The sequence below is a fragment of the Taurulus bubalis genome (genome assembly GCF_910589615.1).
Source record: "Taurulus bubalis genome assembly, chromosome: 2".
Taxonomy (NCBI): Eukaryota; Metazoa; Chordata; class Actinopteri; order Perciformes; family Cottidae; genus Taurulus; species Taurulus bubalis.
This window is the reverse complement of record NC_136590.1, coordinates 25,239,713-25,258,452: the sequence shown is the minus strand read 5'-3', so window position 1 is coordinate 25,258,452 and position 18,740 is coordinate 25,239,713. Positions and strand designations below refer to the sequence as shown.

The 18,740-nt window shown below is 42.3% G+C and overlaps 1 protein-coding gene across 1 annotated transcript in view; it reads left to right on the top strand.

Annotated features, from left to right (window-relative positions):
• LOC306732840 (polypeptide N-acetylgalactosaminyltransferase 10-like) overlaps nucleotides 1-5,489 on the top strand; it is a gene marked incomplete at its 5' end in the record, with an annotated part of 74,280 nt that extends 68,791 nt beyond the window's left edge. The window contains 5 exons of the mRNA XM_079214009.1: nucleotides 508-729; nucleotides 2,911-3,027; nucleotides 4,217-4,366; nucleotides 5,097-5,332; nucleotides 5,440-5,489. Coding sequence (XP_079070135.1) covers nucleotides 508-729; nucleotides 2,911-3,027; nucleotides 4,217-4,366; nucleotides 5,097-5,261 — 654 coding nt within the window. The 3' untranslated portion in view covers nucleotides 5,262-5,332; nucleotides 5,440-5,489. The remainder of the gene's footprint in view (nucleotides 1-507; nucleotides 730-2,910; nucleotides 3,028-4,216; nucleotides 4,367-5,096; nucleotides 5,333-5,439) is intronic.
• Nucleotides 5,490-18,740: the final 13,251 nt, after the last annotated feature.

Below are 18,740 nucleotides of genomic sequence, written 5' to 3'. Positions count from 1 at the left end.
ATGAAGGAGAAAATGAACTCGCTGCCTGCCTGAATTTAAATTTGATCATCAGTTTTTTCCCCTCTTAAATTCTGATCACACTTGAAACGTCTTCTTTTATTGAAGTGCTACTATATTTCAACTTAAACGGCATTCACGGAAACCAACTTATACGGTCAACTGTAATTCAGTTGGCCCAAAGTGGTCTTCATTGGTAAACAGTTTTAAAAAGCTACAGCAAAGTAGCAAAATGTTGCTGTTGATGTGAGAGGCAGAGTCAATAAATGGATGCCACTGGCGGAGAAGACTCCCCGAGAGCAATCTACAGTACTAACAGCAAACATTTATGTTCACAAAACAGTCCAATGTGGTTCCACAAGATCATCCTCACTGCCAGGGACTGTGGGATTTGGGGTTTATTTGCAGGAGGCTCATAGACATTCTGGCAGACTTGAGATGCCTGCTAAGAAAAGTAGGCTGCTTAGTGAACGAATCTACCCGCCTGACTCTCTCTCTCTTTGATTTCAGAACTTGAAACGTGTGGCAGAGGTGTGGATGGACACATACGCAGAGTACGTCTACCAGCGGCGGCCCGAGTACCGCCACCTGTCAGCGGGGGACATGACGGCCCAGAAGAAGCTGAGGAACCGGCTCAACTGCAAGAGCTTCAAGTGGTTCATGAGCGAGGTGGCCTGGGATTTACCGAAGCACTACCCGATGGTGGAGCCTCCTGCTGCTGCCTGGGGAGAGGTACGGATTACGTTGATAAAGTGTGGACCGAGATAGATGTTTCACAGATTGCATGGAGAAGAGAACGTAAAGAGAAGTACACACATTTGGAAATATTTATGCTTGCATGCCAGCCAACGATAAACCAACAGAGCACAAACGTATCCTCTTATCTTAACTCATTATCTAAACTCACTCAAAATGCTTGGATGGATAAGACCCTAGAAAGTTGCAACATCTCCAGTTCTTCAGTAAACCAAACTTTATTTGCGCCGCACTTTTAATATTTTCAGAGATGTACTGTATGAGCTCTAATACACACCTGACTGACAGGTACATGGGAGAAATAAGTCATGTGATGTTGAGGTGGTGTACTGCCTTACAGCCCTAATTGTTGATGTGTGCCACCTGCTCTGAGCACCTGAGTTTAAAAGTCTCTCTTCCACCCAGCAGCACTCTCTCTCAGCCACTTTCAGAGTCTCACCTCAAAACCTAATTTATTTCTTAATTTTCTTTCAAATTACACCCTTTATATTGCTTTCCTTGATTGAGGGTCATAACACATACATGATATTATCCCAGATGGGCATGCAAATGAAGAGAGGAATGATGCGTAATCCGTATGAGATACAAGAATCAGCTGTCAATGATGCTGTAAACCTTCAATGAAACATTGTGAATCACTGGAGGTCCTTGAGCAGACAGTCAAGGATGAGGACAGAAAAATAAGGCTGACGGGTCCAGCAGTATGCGAGATTAGCCGTGAAAAGACAGACAGGCGCAGAGCTACACACACACGCACGCACGCACGCACACACACACACACACACACACACACACACACACACACACACTCTAATACATAATCTGCCGGTGAGGATAGTAATAAGGCAATTAGCTCCCACCCACTGTCAGCACTAACACCGTTATTTTTAAGTTTGTAAATGACTGGTGAAGGTCCTCTACCTCTTTTTCAGATATAAAAAGACAATCTGCAGAGACAAAAGTAAGAGGAATGACAATATCAAAGGAATGAGGACATGAGTATAAACCGCTTCATAGCTAAAAGCAAAGTTAAAACAGTGTTTTTATCTCTTGGTTTGAAAATGTCAGCTGTTTCTACCTTTCGTTAAATCATCTGAAGAAGAAAAAAGCGTTTTTGAATGCCTTTAGGCTCTTCCCCAACTATGGTTCTCAGAAAAACCAAACACTTTAAAAGTTAGTGAATTCATCATGACAATATTTTTGGAGCTCATATTTTATACATTCAGAATCAGGTCATGGAAGTACAATGTTTACACATCTGTGAATTACTTCTTTTAGTCCTTTTGTTAACTAAAACAGAGATGGACTTTATACATTGTTAAAAGTTTTGTGTTGTTCATGCAACAATTAATCTATTAATTATACTGCTGCAGAATTACATTCATGGCTGTGTGGTGGGAATGGGCTATGGAGTGATCTTAATCCCAAACACCGCATGAGGCTATAAAGTGTGGTGGAGTGGCACATGTCATGTTCAATTCAACACTGGAGTTTTTACTTACCTGGAATGTAACACTTGTGGGAGTTGTCCGAGTTAAAAGACGGATGGGCATCGAGCTAGAGATAGCGATGGTAAAAAATCCCAGTGGTAACAACAGACAAGAAACAGTGATGAAACGTGTTTGCAATACAACTGGATATTTTCCTTCTCTTCCTGCATGCTGCAACTATCATCAGAGCATCGTGGGTCCACACCTAGGGGCCAGACAAGCCTTTGGGATCTTCCAAGTGTTAAAAAAAAACAAAAAAAACATTGAATTTATGTGGCCACAAATGGCAACCCAATGGCACAGTCCCTCTGGAATGGAGGTACATGTTACATTGTGTATTGATCAAACACAACAAAGCAATACTGAAATAGGATTATTTTTACACAGATCCAAAGTCAGTATTGCCCACATGTGATTTTATAAGTCGAACAAAAACGTGTGATGTAATACAGTGGTCCATGTTCACCAAATAAAGCCACAACACGCATGTTCTGCAGGTCAGGACCAAAAAAACACAGGGGCCCATGAAGGCCTAAATCCAGACATGCCTTTGCTGGATTAAGAACAATATCTGATGGAACCTGTGCTGGGACAATCCATAACAAGTGATCCATAAAGAGCAAGCAGTACCCGTTTCTGTTACTGCGTTTTTCTGTGTGTTTCGAAGATACGGAACGTGGGCAGCGGCACGTGCATGGAGATCAAACACTTTGTCTCGGGGAGCCCCATCCGCATGGAGAGCTGCGTGAAGGGGCGGGGCGAGGTGGCCTGGAGTCACGGACAGGTGAGGGTCATTCGTTACACCTTCTCTAGTAAAACGTCTCATGAGGTCTCCTGACCTTGGAGGTTTTATTTTTTTGTGGAGCACACAAGGTTGGAGTGCCACACTACATATGTTGTATCTGACAGGACCATGACCATCATGCAGGGGTTAATGAGGAGATGACCCCATTGGCCAGTTGTTTCAGAACCAAATGGAGGCATGGGCCTGTGTATCCTTGTTCATTTATTTGGGTATATTTAGCCGCTCAAGTCGCGGCAATGTCGGCCGTTCAGTTGGTGTAACGCTTTGCTTAAAATAAAACATGCCAGCAGATGAATCCTAGTTAATTGTTATGTAGCTGCTAATGTTAGCATGCCAATACGGTAGCAAGCTAACATGCGAAACATTACTGTAGATGGGCGACTTAACATTCCTGCTAATGTTTGGATATATTCTAATATGTCTCGACTGTCCCCATCCAGCATTCGTAGCTATGCCTAGAAACAACAATGTGATGTAATTCATAGATATCCCACAAAGACAAAGACAAAGCACAAAGAGCGGGCAGGAGAGGAGGTGGATGGGTCAAACAAGACGCAATCTTTCTCCCAAGAGACCACTGTTCATTCCCCATGTTAAACGAGAAGTCAACTTTGATGTATTTGTCCCGTAACTTGCATACTTCAGTAACGGCACTAACTGTTATTATTTCAACACCAAACAACGATCTTTTCCTAAACATGACTAAGTAGATTTGTTTGACTAAACCTTCCTGTGAAGACGGAAGTTGATTTTGAAAAAGCTGTTTGGATGGGATGATTGAAAAATCAGGAATATCTTTTTCGTAAAATATCACGTTGACATGCCACAAGATACACTTGGGATTGCAAGTGATGACGTGCATGTCATACGAAGTCTAAAATACTTGTGCACTAAGCCTCGTAATTTCTTCCCAACATGAAAGCCCCCTTGAGACTGTAGCCTCATTCACCTTCTGTCTCCTTTGAGCAGAGATGCACAAACCGGATGATCTGAAAGAATCAAGTTGATATTCTGCACCCTGTAATCACAGGTTTGATTCAGATGGCTTTTGACATAGTGCGGCACACTCTCCTCCTCGATCCAATTCAAACCTGGCAAACTCCACACAGAGAAACACTCTGATAGAGAAAATGCTTTTTAATTACAGTTGAGATGTGTTTCCTCCCAGGTGTTAACATTTGGTTGGAGGGAGGATATTCGGGTGGGTGACCCCATTCACACAAGGAAGGTCTGCTTCGACGCCGTCTCCCACAACAGCCCCGTCACCCTGTACGACTGTCACGGCATGAAGGGGAACCAGCTGTGGCGCTACAGAGAGGTAATGGGAGAAGAGAGTGGAAACTGAAAGTTTGCAGTTTATGGTGGTTTTCACAGCTGTAATCTCTTTTTTGGCCTTTCAACTGTGCTGCTGCAGCAATTTATTTGGTCAGCTACGCATCACTTCAGTCAATTAATGAATAATTTCAACATAATGGTGACCATCTGTTAAACATCTAATTAAATGGATCTGAAGGAAAACTGAAGGATGCATACATAACAGATGTTAAACTTACCCTGATCCTGTTTCTTGAAACTCACAATGTGATGCGAGTCTTACATCTTTCAGCTCACGCTTCTGGCACTTTTTGTTGAAGTACAAAAAGGACAATCCTGAAGAATGTGTTGCTTTTCAGATCATTCTAAATAATACGTAAGTTTAAACATTATAATAATTTTTTCAGTCTGTTTTATTTGTTGAAAAACATGTGTCCACTGTCCTGCTTTGACTTGGTTTGTATTATTAATCACACTAGCTAAAGGAGCACCATGGGGCCAGCAACAAACACAAAAAAACACAACAACCAGTTGGAAAAAAACACCCGATAATATTCTGTTTTGTATGTGGGATGTGGGATGGGTGGTAGATAATATTTTTGGTGGGAATGTATTGAAAGTATGTTATTTCATCTTTCACCAAAATGCCCCCAAAGTCATATCAAGATGGGAATAAACGCCTTGTTGACATTTTTAGGACCTACATGAATACGTTCCATTTCTCTTTCCTCCAGGATAAGAGTCTCTATCACCCTGTCAGCAACAGCTGCATCGACAGCAGCCCGAGTGAGCGGCGAGTCTTCATGAACGCATGCGACCCCGCTTCTCTTAGTCAGCAGTGGATGTTTGAGAAAACCAACGCCACAGTGCTGGAGCTCTTCAACCGGGGCGCCAACTGAGGCCCCTGGACGGTGAGATGAGGCGTCTTCTGCAAAAAAAAGACCATGAAACAGCGATCACGTTTGATCAGGTGAATAACTTTGTTTCCCTCAGGAACAAAATGGTGCCATTTGTTGACAATAAGAAAAAACGGAATAACGCTGGGTCCTTCTTTGAACTTGTCTCACTGTTGTCCAGATAAGAATGGAAGCTACATGTGAATACCGAGCTGCTTCAGAAACATCGCCCCGTGGCACAGAAGCGATTCTGTGTGACGGCTGAGAGCAGAAGAGCTGGTCGGACTACAAACACTCACAGCAGGATTCAATCATACAGATTGAGCTTGTGATGAGGAGGAAGGTAAGAGAATATCATGCTTGCCTGAGCAACATCCACTGCCACTTGCTTAAAAATATAGATATAAACTGATTTAAACAATAATTTAATCCCCTGTTTGTGTTCTGTCCTTCCCCAGGGGAGAGAACCACGGTGACACCGGATTGTCCTGAAACACGGAAAACACAGAGCTCCTACACACTGAAGTTTGGACCTTTTTTTGTGTTTCCAAGAGTCACAAACACAAACTCTGCTGGATGTAATGGATCATCTAATCTTCTGCCTCTTTCCCTCTAGTCTTTTTCAATTGTTGCCTTATCACTTACAGCGATGGGAAATACCTTCTCCCTATGTTTTCATCTGAGGTACCAAAACAGCATATGGGACACATGTGGGACTTTTGCAAGCCAAATTTCCAAAAATGAAACTAAACAATTTGAAACTATTATTCCTGCAGTGTGCAGATGGACTGCAAGAATCTCTTTTTATAGAAGGAACACAATCTTGTACAGACTCATCTTTTGAAGTGCAATTATTTTTATACTGAGCAATAAAGCAAAAGATTATGTTCATTTCTACAATTTATTTGTTTTATTTAAATCCTTATAATATTCTGTGCTGTCTGGCGATTTACCACTCACGCGTTCATATCTCTTTTGCCGAGAAATATGACATAAATGTACATATGAAATGCCTCAGCAGCTATTGGATATATTTCAGCTCATTGTTAAGCTGTCCGGCTCACAACGTTACTGCTTTGGTTCACTCTCCTTGCTCTGGTTGTATTTTCAGCTTCAGCAAACAGCTGTTTCAAAAGAGACGCATTGGCCGAAACCTGACTGCTTTCATCTGACGATGTTTTAGCAATTTGCTAGTAAACTGGCTACGTGTGAAACAATCCGATTGCACCACAATGCTCCAGTCTTGCATAGATCTCAAGTTACTAATCAGACTGTAAACAATGAACATCACACATAGTTAAACTTATTGTAAGTCTAATTGATGTCAACAAGTTGTTAGGCAGAAACGTATTGTCTCTGCACAAAAGTAATTTGGGAAAATGTTAAAAATGCCTGAAAGGAAATGTTTGTACACATGCCAAAGAAACACTGTCACTGTCAGCCATGGTTTTCTATACATTTACACTTGGAGGTTGGAAACTGGGAAAATTCCGACCTCCGAGTTGTCTGGAACTCAGTATTAAGGCCATCGGAGCTGAAGAAAATCGTCATACACAGTGAATACATTAACACGATAACGACCCTGCACCATTAACGTGACCCCTTCGATCCTTGATGAAAATCCTACATGTAGATGAGCAAAGACATCTTATTGGAATTCTGATAAAAACCAAGGTCACAAACTCATCATCTCTCTTCAGTCCGGGAGGGAAACCTGCACAGCAAGCAAGCAGCAGCTTGAGAGTGAGTCATCAACCTGAGAAGCAATTCCAACACCGCAAGTATGAGTCTGAGGATCTTATTGGCTGTCTCATGCCACCGAGATTAAACAAATAAACAGTGGAAGTCGCTGCATATTGTTATCGTCGTTTTGCACTCTGCTTACCATATTTTACAGATTAGTCCTCTTTAGAGTTTAATGCACTGAGGAATGTCACATGACAGTCTGTGTCTCTGTCATTCAGTTCTCCCTCCACAATGCAATTTTTTTTATTATAATTTGGGACAACAATTGTAATAATACTCATTGCTATTCACCCAATGCTCAATTGAAAATATTGATAACATGTAGACAACCTTTTTCTCTCTCAAATTACTTTGATAGATCAGTTACTGCATGAAAAATGAGATGGAAATGTTTGTGATCAGTAGCAAATGTGAAACGTCTATTATGAATAAAGAAGTTCAGTATCAGATTCCCAGCATTGCACAGTAACATTAGATTGTTAAACCGATTATACTTTTAAAAAGCAGTTTTTAAACAGGCATTTCTTTCCGAAGATACAATACTTAATTGTCCAAGATCTTCCTACTGCTGTGCTACAAAGCATCCATTTGTATCCTCACCACATAGGTCAGAATGATACATTCCACAAGAAAAGCTTCCAATGAATAAAAAATACAAAATGCTTCAGCACAAGTCAGAACAAGTGTTTCTGCTCATTAGACAATGTGACTTCTGCCTGACCTGCAATTGAATCAGAGCCTCCTCTGCTTTCACCATTTGTAGCTATACAAGTAAAATCCAAGATTGAGCATGCTTCTCAGTTCTTAAAATATTGTTGATTAACATCAAGGAAACATCTGTCACAGTTTTTCTTTCCTCATAAATCTGAATGGATGCATGTGTTTTCATGATCACTGAAATGAACTATTCATGCAGACTGTGTCTGAAATAATGTTGCAAAATAGCATTCCAAGGGGCTTTTCCACACAATGAATTCACGCTTATTAAAGAAAGTGTGGAAAACACACTGGTTGCGCTTCTCACAAGTGAAATTAGTTTGAAGTAACAAGACGGGAAACTTGATTAAATATAATATTTCCATTCACTCCCTGCCAGTCACTGTGAGTGCTGTTTGGAAAGACGAGAGATTGAAACATTGACATCTCAAGCTCTCAACTAATGCAGAGACGATCAAAAGTGAATGCTGGTTAATCTTCCCAATTACTGACTCTCTGCTTTATGTGCAATGCATTTTGTCTAGTCAATTTACAAAGGGGGAGAGACCCATGGTACGATTACTTTAATTCCATTTCTACACATTCACCTCCATCATATGACGAACATATTTCAATCAGGAGAGACTGGTTACCGAGTTTTAACACATGTCTTCCTTACTGAACTTGCGCTTGAGCTTCATGAGCCTGCAAATTGCGCGCAATCTTTTTTGATGATGTGCAATGTGAACATCAGACGTCATGAAATGGAAAGATAAATGCGAGCCAGAGACAAAAACTGAACAAAATCATTGAATCCGGCCTGGAAAAAATAAGCTTTTTTACTTCTTCATTGTCAACTTTTATCTTTAATGTCCAGAAAGTATATTTTGCAGAAATAGGTCAGGATGAAAAGCTACTTTTTATGTGTGCTAATCAAGCTAATGGTCCTTTAATTAAAGGAGTCGCATGTTGGAGATAAGACTGAAAAAGTTCACAAATTAAATATGAAATGAATATGAGAGAAAGTGCAGTTTCTCTCTTTGGGGAGACGCTTGCTGCAAGCCTGACTAATAACCAAACCCCCATCTTCTTTTAATTCGCTCAGTCCGGGGAGCCAGGGAGAGGTGTGACAGGCCTGATCCGCTCATGACCTATCAGCTGAATAATTACAGCTAACCTGCTTCTCCACAGAGCTTCGCTGCTATTAACGGCCCCGCTGTCACACACTAATGGGAAATCACGGTCGCGGTGGTGTCGCAGTGGCAGGCTCGAGTCGCCGAGGACCCGGGTAGACGTATTCGGGTCAAATCCCTTAACACTCTTCGCTGTTTAAAAAAGGCAGATTGGGGCCACTCTTCGACGGTTGTTTTCATGTCTGGATGTTGTTGTTTTCTGTTCACGCTGACAAAGAGCTAACGCACATCGAATGATTTAATACTTCATAAAACAGGTGCACTGAAAGCCGGGCTGCAGCCTGAGACTTTGGCTCTGGCATTTCTCTGGCCTAAAGCAGGAGCATTCATCAGGGGGAAAAACACTGAACATCAGTTTGCAGGCTACATTGCTAATTAGCTGATCAGCTAGCATTTCGAACAGCTAAAAATAAAACCGCATATATTTTATTCATTCCACTGCTAACAAAACGCTGTCTGTTCTCACCACGGCTATATTTACCATCACAATTCATTTTCATTGCATCTCTGTGGCCCTGCCGGCTAAACTTCAAACACAGACACCAGCCCGCCCACTCGCAGGCTCAAAGGCTAAAAGAGTGATATTTCTCTCAAAACTATACTTCAATTAGATTGAGGAAAAAAAAGACATGTAGTTTGTTTTCTCTAAATGCTTCGTGACAGTAAATGTTTTTTTTTGCTCCGGGGGAACCAAACTCTTGTCAGGAGTTAAATATGTAACTAAACTTCCTCCTGAGGTGACCTGTCAACATGAAACTCTGTTCTAACAATTGCAGCCTGTTTGCAAGCTATGTGGACCGCTCAAGGTATCCTCATACAATGTATGCATACGTGTACGTTTGTATGATATCTTACAAAGAAAGTTACATCTCATTTTGCATGCGTTTCCCTCCGAATGTCCAGCAGCATTACATTACATCCAGTCGTATCAAAATATACTTGCGGTCGTTAAATATATTAGCGTATTACGTCACTTCCGGTTCCACCGTGTGTGTATGTGTTAGCCGATAACGTACTTGTCTCAGCTCCAGCTAAACCGAGCTAATTGTGTGATATTCTCCAGTACAAGCACCTGATCACCTGCTGTACATCTTTCACATCTAAACACAGGGCTCTCAAGTTTTTAAGACAGGTAAGAGTGACATATCCTCTCCCCCCCCCCCCCCCCCCCCCCCGGCCGCACCTCCGCCCATGCCATATGCCCACAGACCAGCTCCCCTCCCCCCCATATTATTATTAGCTTTATTTTCATTGGTTGCTGGATTACATTTCACCCAGATACAACAGATACGTTTTTCTGATTGGCTATTCGTGTAGCCCATTTCTTTCTTTGATTGGCTGATGAGTGGCACCTCGCGGCAGAACTCCAGGGGATTCGGGGGAGACGTGCTTGATTCCTCCATGGTGAGGGCAGCGCGACCAGGTCATGTTTGTGCGCTGCGGCACATTAAATAGCCTAGAGTTTTTTTTCGGCGTGAAAAATACGATGTGTGGCGGGAGGGCGTGACTTAAGACCGAAATGCGTGACATTCACGCTCAATGCGTGACACTTGAGAGTCCTGTAAACACTTGACTCTCTTCTTCTTTTAGCGACTCAACGTTTAAATCTAACTGTCCTATTTTTCACTTTGTTTGTTCTGCTAATCGTTAGCTACCTTACTTAGCAGCTAGCGATGTCTTCCCCCTCTCCTGCTCTCTCCTGCTCAGTGTGTCACATGTATAGCTATTCCCCTGCCTTCTTTAATGATAACGTTACATGTAATAAGTGTAGTATATTTGCTAGGTTGGAGGCAGGTCTCAGTGGGTTAGTTGCACGGCTCCACACCATTGAAGCTCAGACGTTAGCTACGTTAGCCAGCCCAACTTCCATAGTCGGTGCGGACCAACTAGCTTTAGCTTCTGATAACGTTAACTGTTCCCCGGCAGCCCCCGAGCAGTCAAGGGACTGGGTGACTGTACGAGGGAGTAAGAAGCCGGTATCTAAGCAGACCTCTGGACACCGCCAGCCTCTTCCCGTTTCTAGCCTCTCGCCACTCAGCGGCACTGAGAAACAAACTTTGGTTGTCGGGAGCTCAATTGTTAGAAACGTGAAGATCGCGAAACCAGGGACCACAGTCAAATGTATTTCTGGGGCCACAGCGGGCGACGTTGAGTCCTATTTAAAACTGTTGGCTAAAGACAAACGTAAATACAGCAAGATTGTAATACACGTCGGCGGTCGGAGGTCACTAAAATCAACGTGGAGTCGGTGTGTGCTTACGCCAAAACAATGGCGGACTCCGTAGTTTTCTCTGGCCCGCTCCCAAACACAGTGACTGATGAGATGTATAGCCGCATGTCAACTTTCCACCGTTGGTTGTCACGGTGGTGTCCAGCAAACAATGTGGGCTTTGTAGATAACTGACCAGGACCTGTCCTTTGGCTCACGTGAAACACATCTCAAGGACCGTCTTTTTTCACCTACGGAACATCTCAAAGATCCGGCACATCCTGTCTCAACGCGATGCAGAAACATTGATTCACACATTTGTTACCTCAAGACTGGATTACTGTAACTCCGTATTATCAGGCTGCTCCGGTAAATCCCTTGGATCTCTCCAACTGATCCAGAATGCTGCAGCTCGTGTACTAACGAAGACGTGGAAGGGAGATCACATTACTCCTGTACTAGCTGCTCTCCACTGGCTTCCTGTAAGATCGAGAATCATATTTAAATACCTTCTCCTTACCTACAAAGCCTTAACTGGTGATGCACCATCATATGTTAAGGACCTTATAGTGCCATATTACCCCACGAGAGCATTACGCTCACTGAATGCAGGGTTACTTGTGGTTTCCAGAGTGCTAAAAAGTAGGTTGGGGGCTAGAGCTTTCAGTTATCGGGCTCCTCTTCTGTGGAATCAGCTTCCACTTTCAGTTCGGGGGGCAGACACGGCCACCTCATTTAAGAGTAGACTTAAGACTTTCCTCTTTGATGGCGCTTAGTTAGGGCTGTTTCAGGCTTATAGTTAGGGCTGGCTCAGGTTTGGCCTGGTCCAGCCCCTAGATATGCTGCTATAGGCCTAGACTGCTGGGGGACATCTTTCCTTTCCTTCTCTTCCTCTTTCGCTCCTCCTCTCCTCCTCTCCTATTCACCTCTTCTTTCTCTCCTTCTGGATAAATGATTGTCTCTTCAATGCATATTACTAACTTTACTTTCTTTTTCCATGGATTTGTGGCTGCCTGGAACCAGGAGGGTTCCCCTGCTGATGCAACCATGGCCCTGCTGATGCAACTGGCCTGGAGCCGGTCCTGCCAGCTGCCATGGCCCTGCTTTCTCCTCCCACTGCCCCTGGAATGCCCCTCCTCTCTACCTCCTTCTGCTTAATGGATCGTGGCTATCTGGATCATGGACCATGCATACTGCTCATTATATGAATAATTTCTGTCACATTCATTGAATGTGCTGTAACTCCGTTACGTTATTCATTCTGGCCACATGACATCTATTGCTTCTTCTATCCGGGGAGAGGGATCCTCCTCTGTTGCTCTCCCTCAGGTGTCTTCCCCTTTTTTCCCGGAGAAAGGGTTTTTACTATCTTTATCGGGAGTTTTTCCTGATCCGATGTGAGGTCCCGGGATAGGGATGTCATGTGTACAGATTGTAAAGCCCTCCGAGGCAAACTTGTATTTGTGATGTTGGGCTATATAAAATAAACTGAATTGAACTTAAGTACAGAAGTTATCTGACAACAGCGGCCTCCTGGTTGAAAGAGTGATTTTTGTTTCATGATTTTGACGTCTTCTGTGCCATTCCTCCCATTCAACATAACATCTCGTACCTCCCTGCATATTTGTTTTAGCATCGCTCTTCTGGCTGTGAAGCGAATAGCTTCTTCTTTTTTTCTTTTCTGAGGCTCAGTGACTTAGTTAAATACCTGTTGGTATATTTACATAAACCCATTCAGCCCGGGTGAGCAAATCACACACTGGAGCCGCAGAATAACAAGCGTGTTTTGACAGCGACGAGCAGAAACCGCAGCGCATTGTACGGCAGTCAGTCGCGCGCTGTTGCCGGCGACACACACACACGGCTGTCACCTCCGTCTTTGAGCGGATTTATACAGCGTGCTGTATATTCGGTTCAGGTTGTCTCCACCGGGCTCACGTCCAAAAGCAGCACGAGCACGGCAGCCAAACTGCTCTTCGGCTGAGAGGATACTAGAAAGCATGTCAGCCGGTTTAGAGTTTACATCATATAGCGAGGTAATATAAAGATAATATCCTCTTTTATGTTCATCAGAAGTATGGTATCGTTGCGTGCTGATGACGTTTTGAAGTGCAGATAGAGTTAACACAGCATAGCCACAAAATTACACAACAATAATCACTGTGATGGATCTCAAGCAAATTTGATGTTTTCTGCAAGTAAATTTTTTTAGTATACAGAAATTATCATAAACATCAAAGAGTGCATAAAGGGAAGTAAAAACCCCGTTAAAAACATCTAAAGTAACAAGATGCTTGAAATGGTCAGCATTAATATAAGTTACATGATTTAAAGTAAACGCGTTAAAACAGCAGACTTATAAATAAGAAGTGCACGTAGTCATTGTGACGTCACTCATTGATTTGTTGACTGCCGTTATGGCGCCTGGAGTCCGTCGATTTTGCCGTCACTGTCGCCATGTTGTTGTTTTGCAACCGATGAACGTTAATTACCATTTTCGGAATTCGGACTAGGGAAGTAGTGACACCGGATACTTGCCGCCTGGGTAAAACTTTCAGCAACACATCTGCAAGTTCCCAGCTAACTTTCAAGAGGACGAACCACACACATATTCCTCTTTGTATAAGCTCACCAAAAGCACCAAATATGCACACTCTGCACAATAAGAGAGGCAGTTTGTCATGATCTTTGTTGAGCAAATTCATGCCACCCAGAGGATGAAGCCCTCACATACAAAGCATTGTATGAGCTTACCTCAAGCTCAAGCAAGTTTCAACATATACACTAGAGTTTTATTTCAGATGATGTGTTATTCCTTTAAATACCACGCAGGAGACATTACACTCTTCAAAGGGATACATGGGGGTTTTGAATCCTCTAAGCAAGTTCTGGAATGACATCTGCAAAAGAAGGACAATCCTCAAAACAAAAGCTTCACCATTCTTCACCTAACTGACAGCTTTTGCAGGGCGGGAGGAGCTGAGATGGATGTCAACTTTCTGTGATCTCACTGAAGTGCTTGCTTTACAGTCACAAAGCTGAAAAGGAAACACTTTTCTTTCTGTACCCCCAAGATGGCCTGTCATTTTAATTCCATTTCATCATGTTTTAAGTGATATCTCATGGCACGTGCTGTGCTCCATCCTAATTTCGAAGCCTTTATTTTAAAGTTTGAGTTTTTTTCTGACAAGATGATGACAACTGAACAAAACTTCTCCCTTTGGTATGTTTCACCCTTCTGTGAACTTCACTGTACTCTAGGAGGTATTTTGTTTGTGATACATTGGTGTCATTTAATCTCTGTGCACTCTCTGTAATCTCTCCATGTCTACTAAACTTGGTAACTTCATACATTACCCAGAGTGCCTTTCAGAAACGCACATGGCTACAGACATGGTGACAGGGGAGAGGGGGTCATTCTGGTCTTGAACTTTAGTACAATATGCAAGGTCTGAAAGGACCTTGTAGGACTCAATATATACTTTCCCTCTTGATTAAGCCTCCTTTCACTTCATCCCTTTTTTTAAATTCATGTTTAGGATCATTGTTTGTTTTTTGTTTTTTTATCTCAGGTGAAATTTTAAAGTGCTGTAACCCCAGCAACCCTACACCAATGCTGATCAATCCACACGTTGGCTTTTTCAAACCACAGTCGCCTTTCAGCTCCTTTTTTTACATTGCCCACATCCTCATTTTTATCCTCTCCTCCATCCACAGAGGTGTTCGCCCCGCCTTCCCCCACCCCCCACACAATGGAATCAATCACTGGTAGGAAATAAGAAAGAAATAAGTAAAATATGGTGATTCATTCTTTAAAAAAAAAAAAAAAAAGGTCATCACAGACAATCTATAGTGCAAGGGTCAGATAAATCCCTTACAGAACGCAGAAAAGAAAAAAGAAAAAGCATATTGTCTTAATTTTCTCTCGCCATGCCCGGGTACATGATGAACGAGATTTGCCAAAACAGGAAAGAGAAATAAAAAAAGCAATATAAATTGGGACATTAGACGGTGGGCACTGATAGTCAGAGCAATGCATTATATTAAACATTAGCCACCTGACAAAGAGGTTGAAACAAAGCAACAGAACTAGCATGGGAAGACAAATATATTGTTTTCTGTAGTGCTGCTAAATATCAAAATCATGTTGTCAACAAAAGCATGTTCATTGGGAACATTGATTTGCTGAATAAATGTAATTTAAAATATTCCTATTAGTGAAAATAAAAGGTGGTTGCAAGTGGAAAAGTTTTAAGCCTCAATTTTAGCTGGATGAGGAAGAGGCGACATGAGGAAGATGTTATGATGTGGTGTGTTTTGTGTTCCGGTTTTATTTTGAAGGTCCTTGTCTAGTGTGCCCTCTGTTCCTCTGCACTTCCTGTCTGTGATTGTCTGCTGATTGTTTCCTCCTGTGTCTAATCACCCACACCTTCTCATTGTACTTAAGCCCTCTGTGTCCTCTGTTCCCTTGTCTGGTCGTACTGTGTGTTCCTCCTTTCAGTTAGAGTATAGAGTTTTTTTTGAAGCCTTGTTTTGTTTAGAATAAATTATTTTTTTCACTGCAGCTCTGCATTTGGGTCCTCTCTCCCAGTCCCCCGTGACAGAGGCGAAAAGATGAACAGTCTACATTTCTTGCAGGGCTTCATGATTATTTTGTACAATAGGGGAAAGGTCAAAGAAATTAACATTTCTTCTGGTGACTACACATGTCCAAAAACTAATTTTACGGCAGTCAGGTTTGTGAATTTGAGTTGGTTGGATGACTAAAATTGTTTAATTATGCCGACACTTACCTGAATCTGTATCACCAGGTGTATCCAAATAAACGTAGATCTAAAACCACATTTGATGAACAAAAAACTGCAAACTATCTATGTGCATAGTGGATGGTTTGCAAGAATTGAGCTCCTGCTGAAAAACAAGGATTGGGAGAAGAAACAATTACACCTTGCAATTTCAAATGGGTTTTGGCAGGGATGAACTGACCGTTTCATCTGCCATAACAGCTTTGTTACGTTGCTTTCTCCTCAAATTAAACACAGCTGCAGGAAACCAAACACATTTACTTGGTTTATTCAAGAACCCATTCACTGCCGGTGCTGAGCCGATTTTAGTTTTTTAAGAAACTCATCCTCTGGACTCTTATTCATGGGACTAAAGCTAAACTAAAGCTTCCCTCGACCATACACACCCTTCACTCTCAAGGCCAAATTATGTGTTTTACAAAGAGCGGCCATGATGATGATTTGATGTCCGTCTGAAGGGGTAAGAAAGCACATACTAAACCTACTATCAGTAATATTACATAACATTATTACATAGTCTTCAATATCTAATTGAAGGGGATTTCCACATTCAAAGTTTGTTTATGTGGCTGTTAGACTATTCACGAAACGGACGATCCGACATTCCTACCCACTTCATGGTGTGTTTTTGCCTTCGGACAGATTTTCTCTGCGCCTTCCAGTGTGGCTTTTTGAAATCGGTTTAAACATTTGATCCTCATATGAACTCCTGCTTTTCAGTCATAACGGAGCCCTTTGCATTCAATTTCTTACTCATACAGCCAGCAAATGCAACACAACAGCTGATGAGAACACTAAGATTGAACCAAACAGTAAATGTGCTGTGAAACTAAAACTACGAGTCAAATGAGGCTAAAAAAGCTCCATTAACTGGGCAAAGGCTGACAATTTTCTCCATGATTTCAGCCTGATGAGCTTTTCATATTAAATCCAATATTGATATCAAAATATTGACACATCTAGGTTTAAGTTACCAAAATCTGAGCCAAATTTGTTCCCATCACCAATGTTGCTGAAAGTCATTGGAAATGTTGCACTGTGTGTAAATCTTCAGACTTTACATTGTAAACATGATCTACTTAGTTCAGTTTCTTCCAGCCCATAAAATCCATTAATCCTTCATGAAGCAATTTCCATTGCAGACATTAAATCAAATACTAAAAAAAACACACACACATACACAAACACGGAGCAACCTTCAGAAACTTGCTCCGTGTTCGGCAGCATGAATGTGTCACATAAAGAAGCGTGAAGAGTGAAGAGCCTCTCTAATGCGCCTGCCTCGCCTCCATTCAGTGTCCCCAAAACCCCTCCGACTTGTCAGAGTAATTTTCTTCACTTGAAACTAGCTTCTTCTAATAAAATTATAATTCAGTTATTACAAGCACAGTAACGCCTCAAGTGCTGCCCCTAAGCCCTGACTGGCTTATGGAAATGTGTCCGCCAGATGCACTTAAGCCTCATGCAAATGGATTTTAATTTGGTGGAAATTGGTTCTGTTCATTAACGCCACATTATACCCACGCTGGTATTGAAATCTCACCATTCGTCAACGCACATTGACATCCGTTCAATTTGGCTGAAGGAGCGCTCCAAAGGACGATGAGGTCGCTCCACTTGACGATACTCAACCGTGTTCCTATGAAGTGTTATGAATGTAGGGGGAAAAATCCCGGATTGCTGTTCACCTCCCTGCCTGAGGGGGGTGCTGTGATATGTTTGGCCGTGCTTTGTTCCTGCAGGTGATTGGACGGTGGTATATAAGGGGGAACCTGGGGAGGCTGTCGCTCTCTCCAGCTTCCAACTGGGCCATGCTGCACAACAGGGATTCTTGGGTGGTGAGGTTTAGAAAGGGTGTCGGTAGTGGTGAGAGACCTTTTTTGTTTAACCATGTTTTCTCCTGTTTTTGGGTAGGGAGATAGGTAAGACACCTGTACTCTCTTTTGTGGGCTAGGGAAGTTAGAGTACGTACACAGATGGTTTTGTTTGTTATTTTTGGGCCAGGCTCACCCTGAAGAATTCATGACGCCAGGTGAAAAATAAAAGCATCATTGTACCTTACCTCTGCAGCATTGGTCCTGATTTTTTTGGAGGTGGGGAGACCCGTCCGTATGTTATGCTCAGGCTCCCCTAGGTGCCTGAGCTTGACTTCTGCGTAACACAAGTCAATAACTACATTTACACCAAATGATTTCTGCAGGAACTTGCAGTTCCCTCTGTTTTCCAGCAAGTCCAGTCATGGCCTGATTTCTATTTCAGGAAGGAGAGGAACTGTGGCTGAGGGAGAAACCCACATGTATCAGGATGCATTGAATGCACTGTTGTGGAGAAAATAGTGCATTTTTAGAGTGATCCTCTCTTTGATGAAAAGTAGATGTCAAATAGGTGCAAGTAGATGTATTTCATGACAGCCTAACAGCTTTTTTTTAATAATCTGTCACATCCAGGCTTTTCTTTCCTTCAACTCTAAGTGTTTACAAATATACAAACCGCTTGCAGCACAAGCTGTCTTCGTTTTTTTGCACTCTGAAATGTTAAATATTAGAACTAGTCCTCATGAATTTAAGATGGTTTTCTCACATCGCTATGGTTTTTCTGGAAGCTGTCAGCAAGTTCTTTGAGGAAGGGACTGAGTGAGAGATCATTACTGTAACCTGATTCCGTCTGTGAGTCCTGTCCAAGGGTACTTGTGCGAGCCCCTAACCCCGTGACATTATTCATAGTAACTATGCAAATCAAAGTGTTTTTTGAGAATACATACTCAGACCGCATCTCTGCACCAGTGTTCTTCTCTTTGAACCATCTCAGGATTTCTGAGATGAATGTTGTCTCA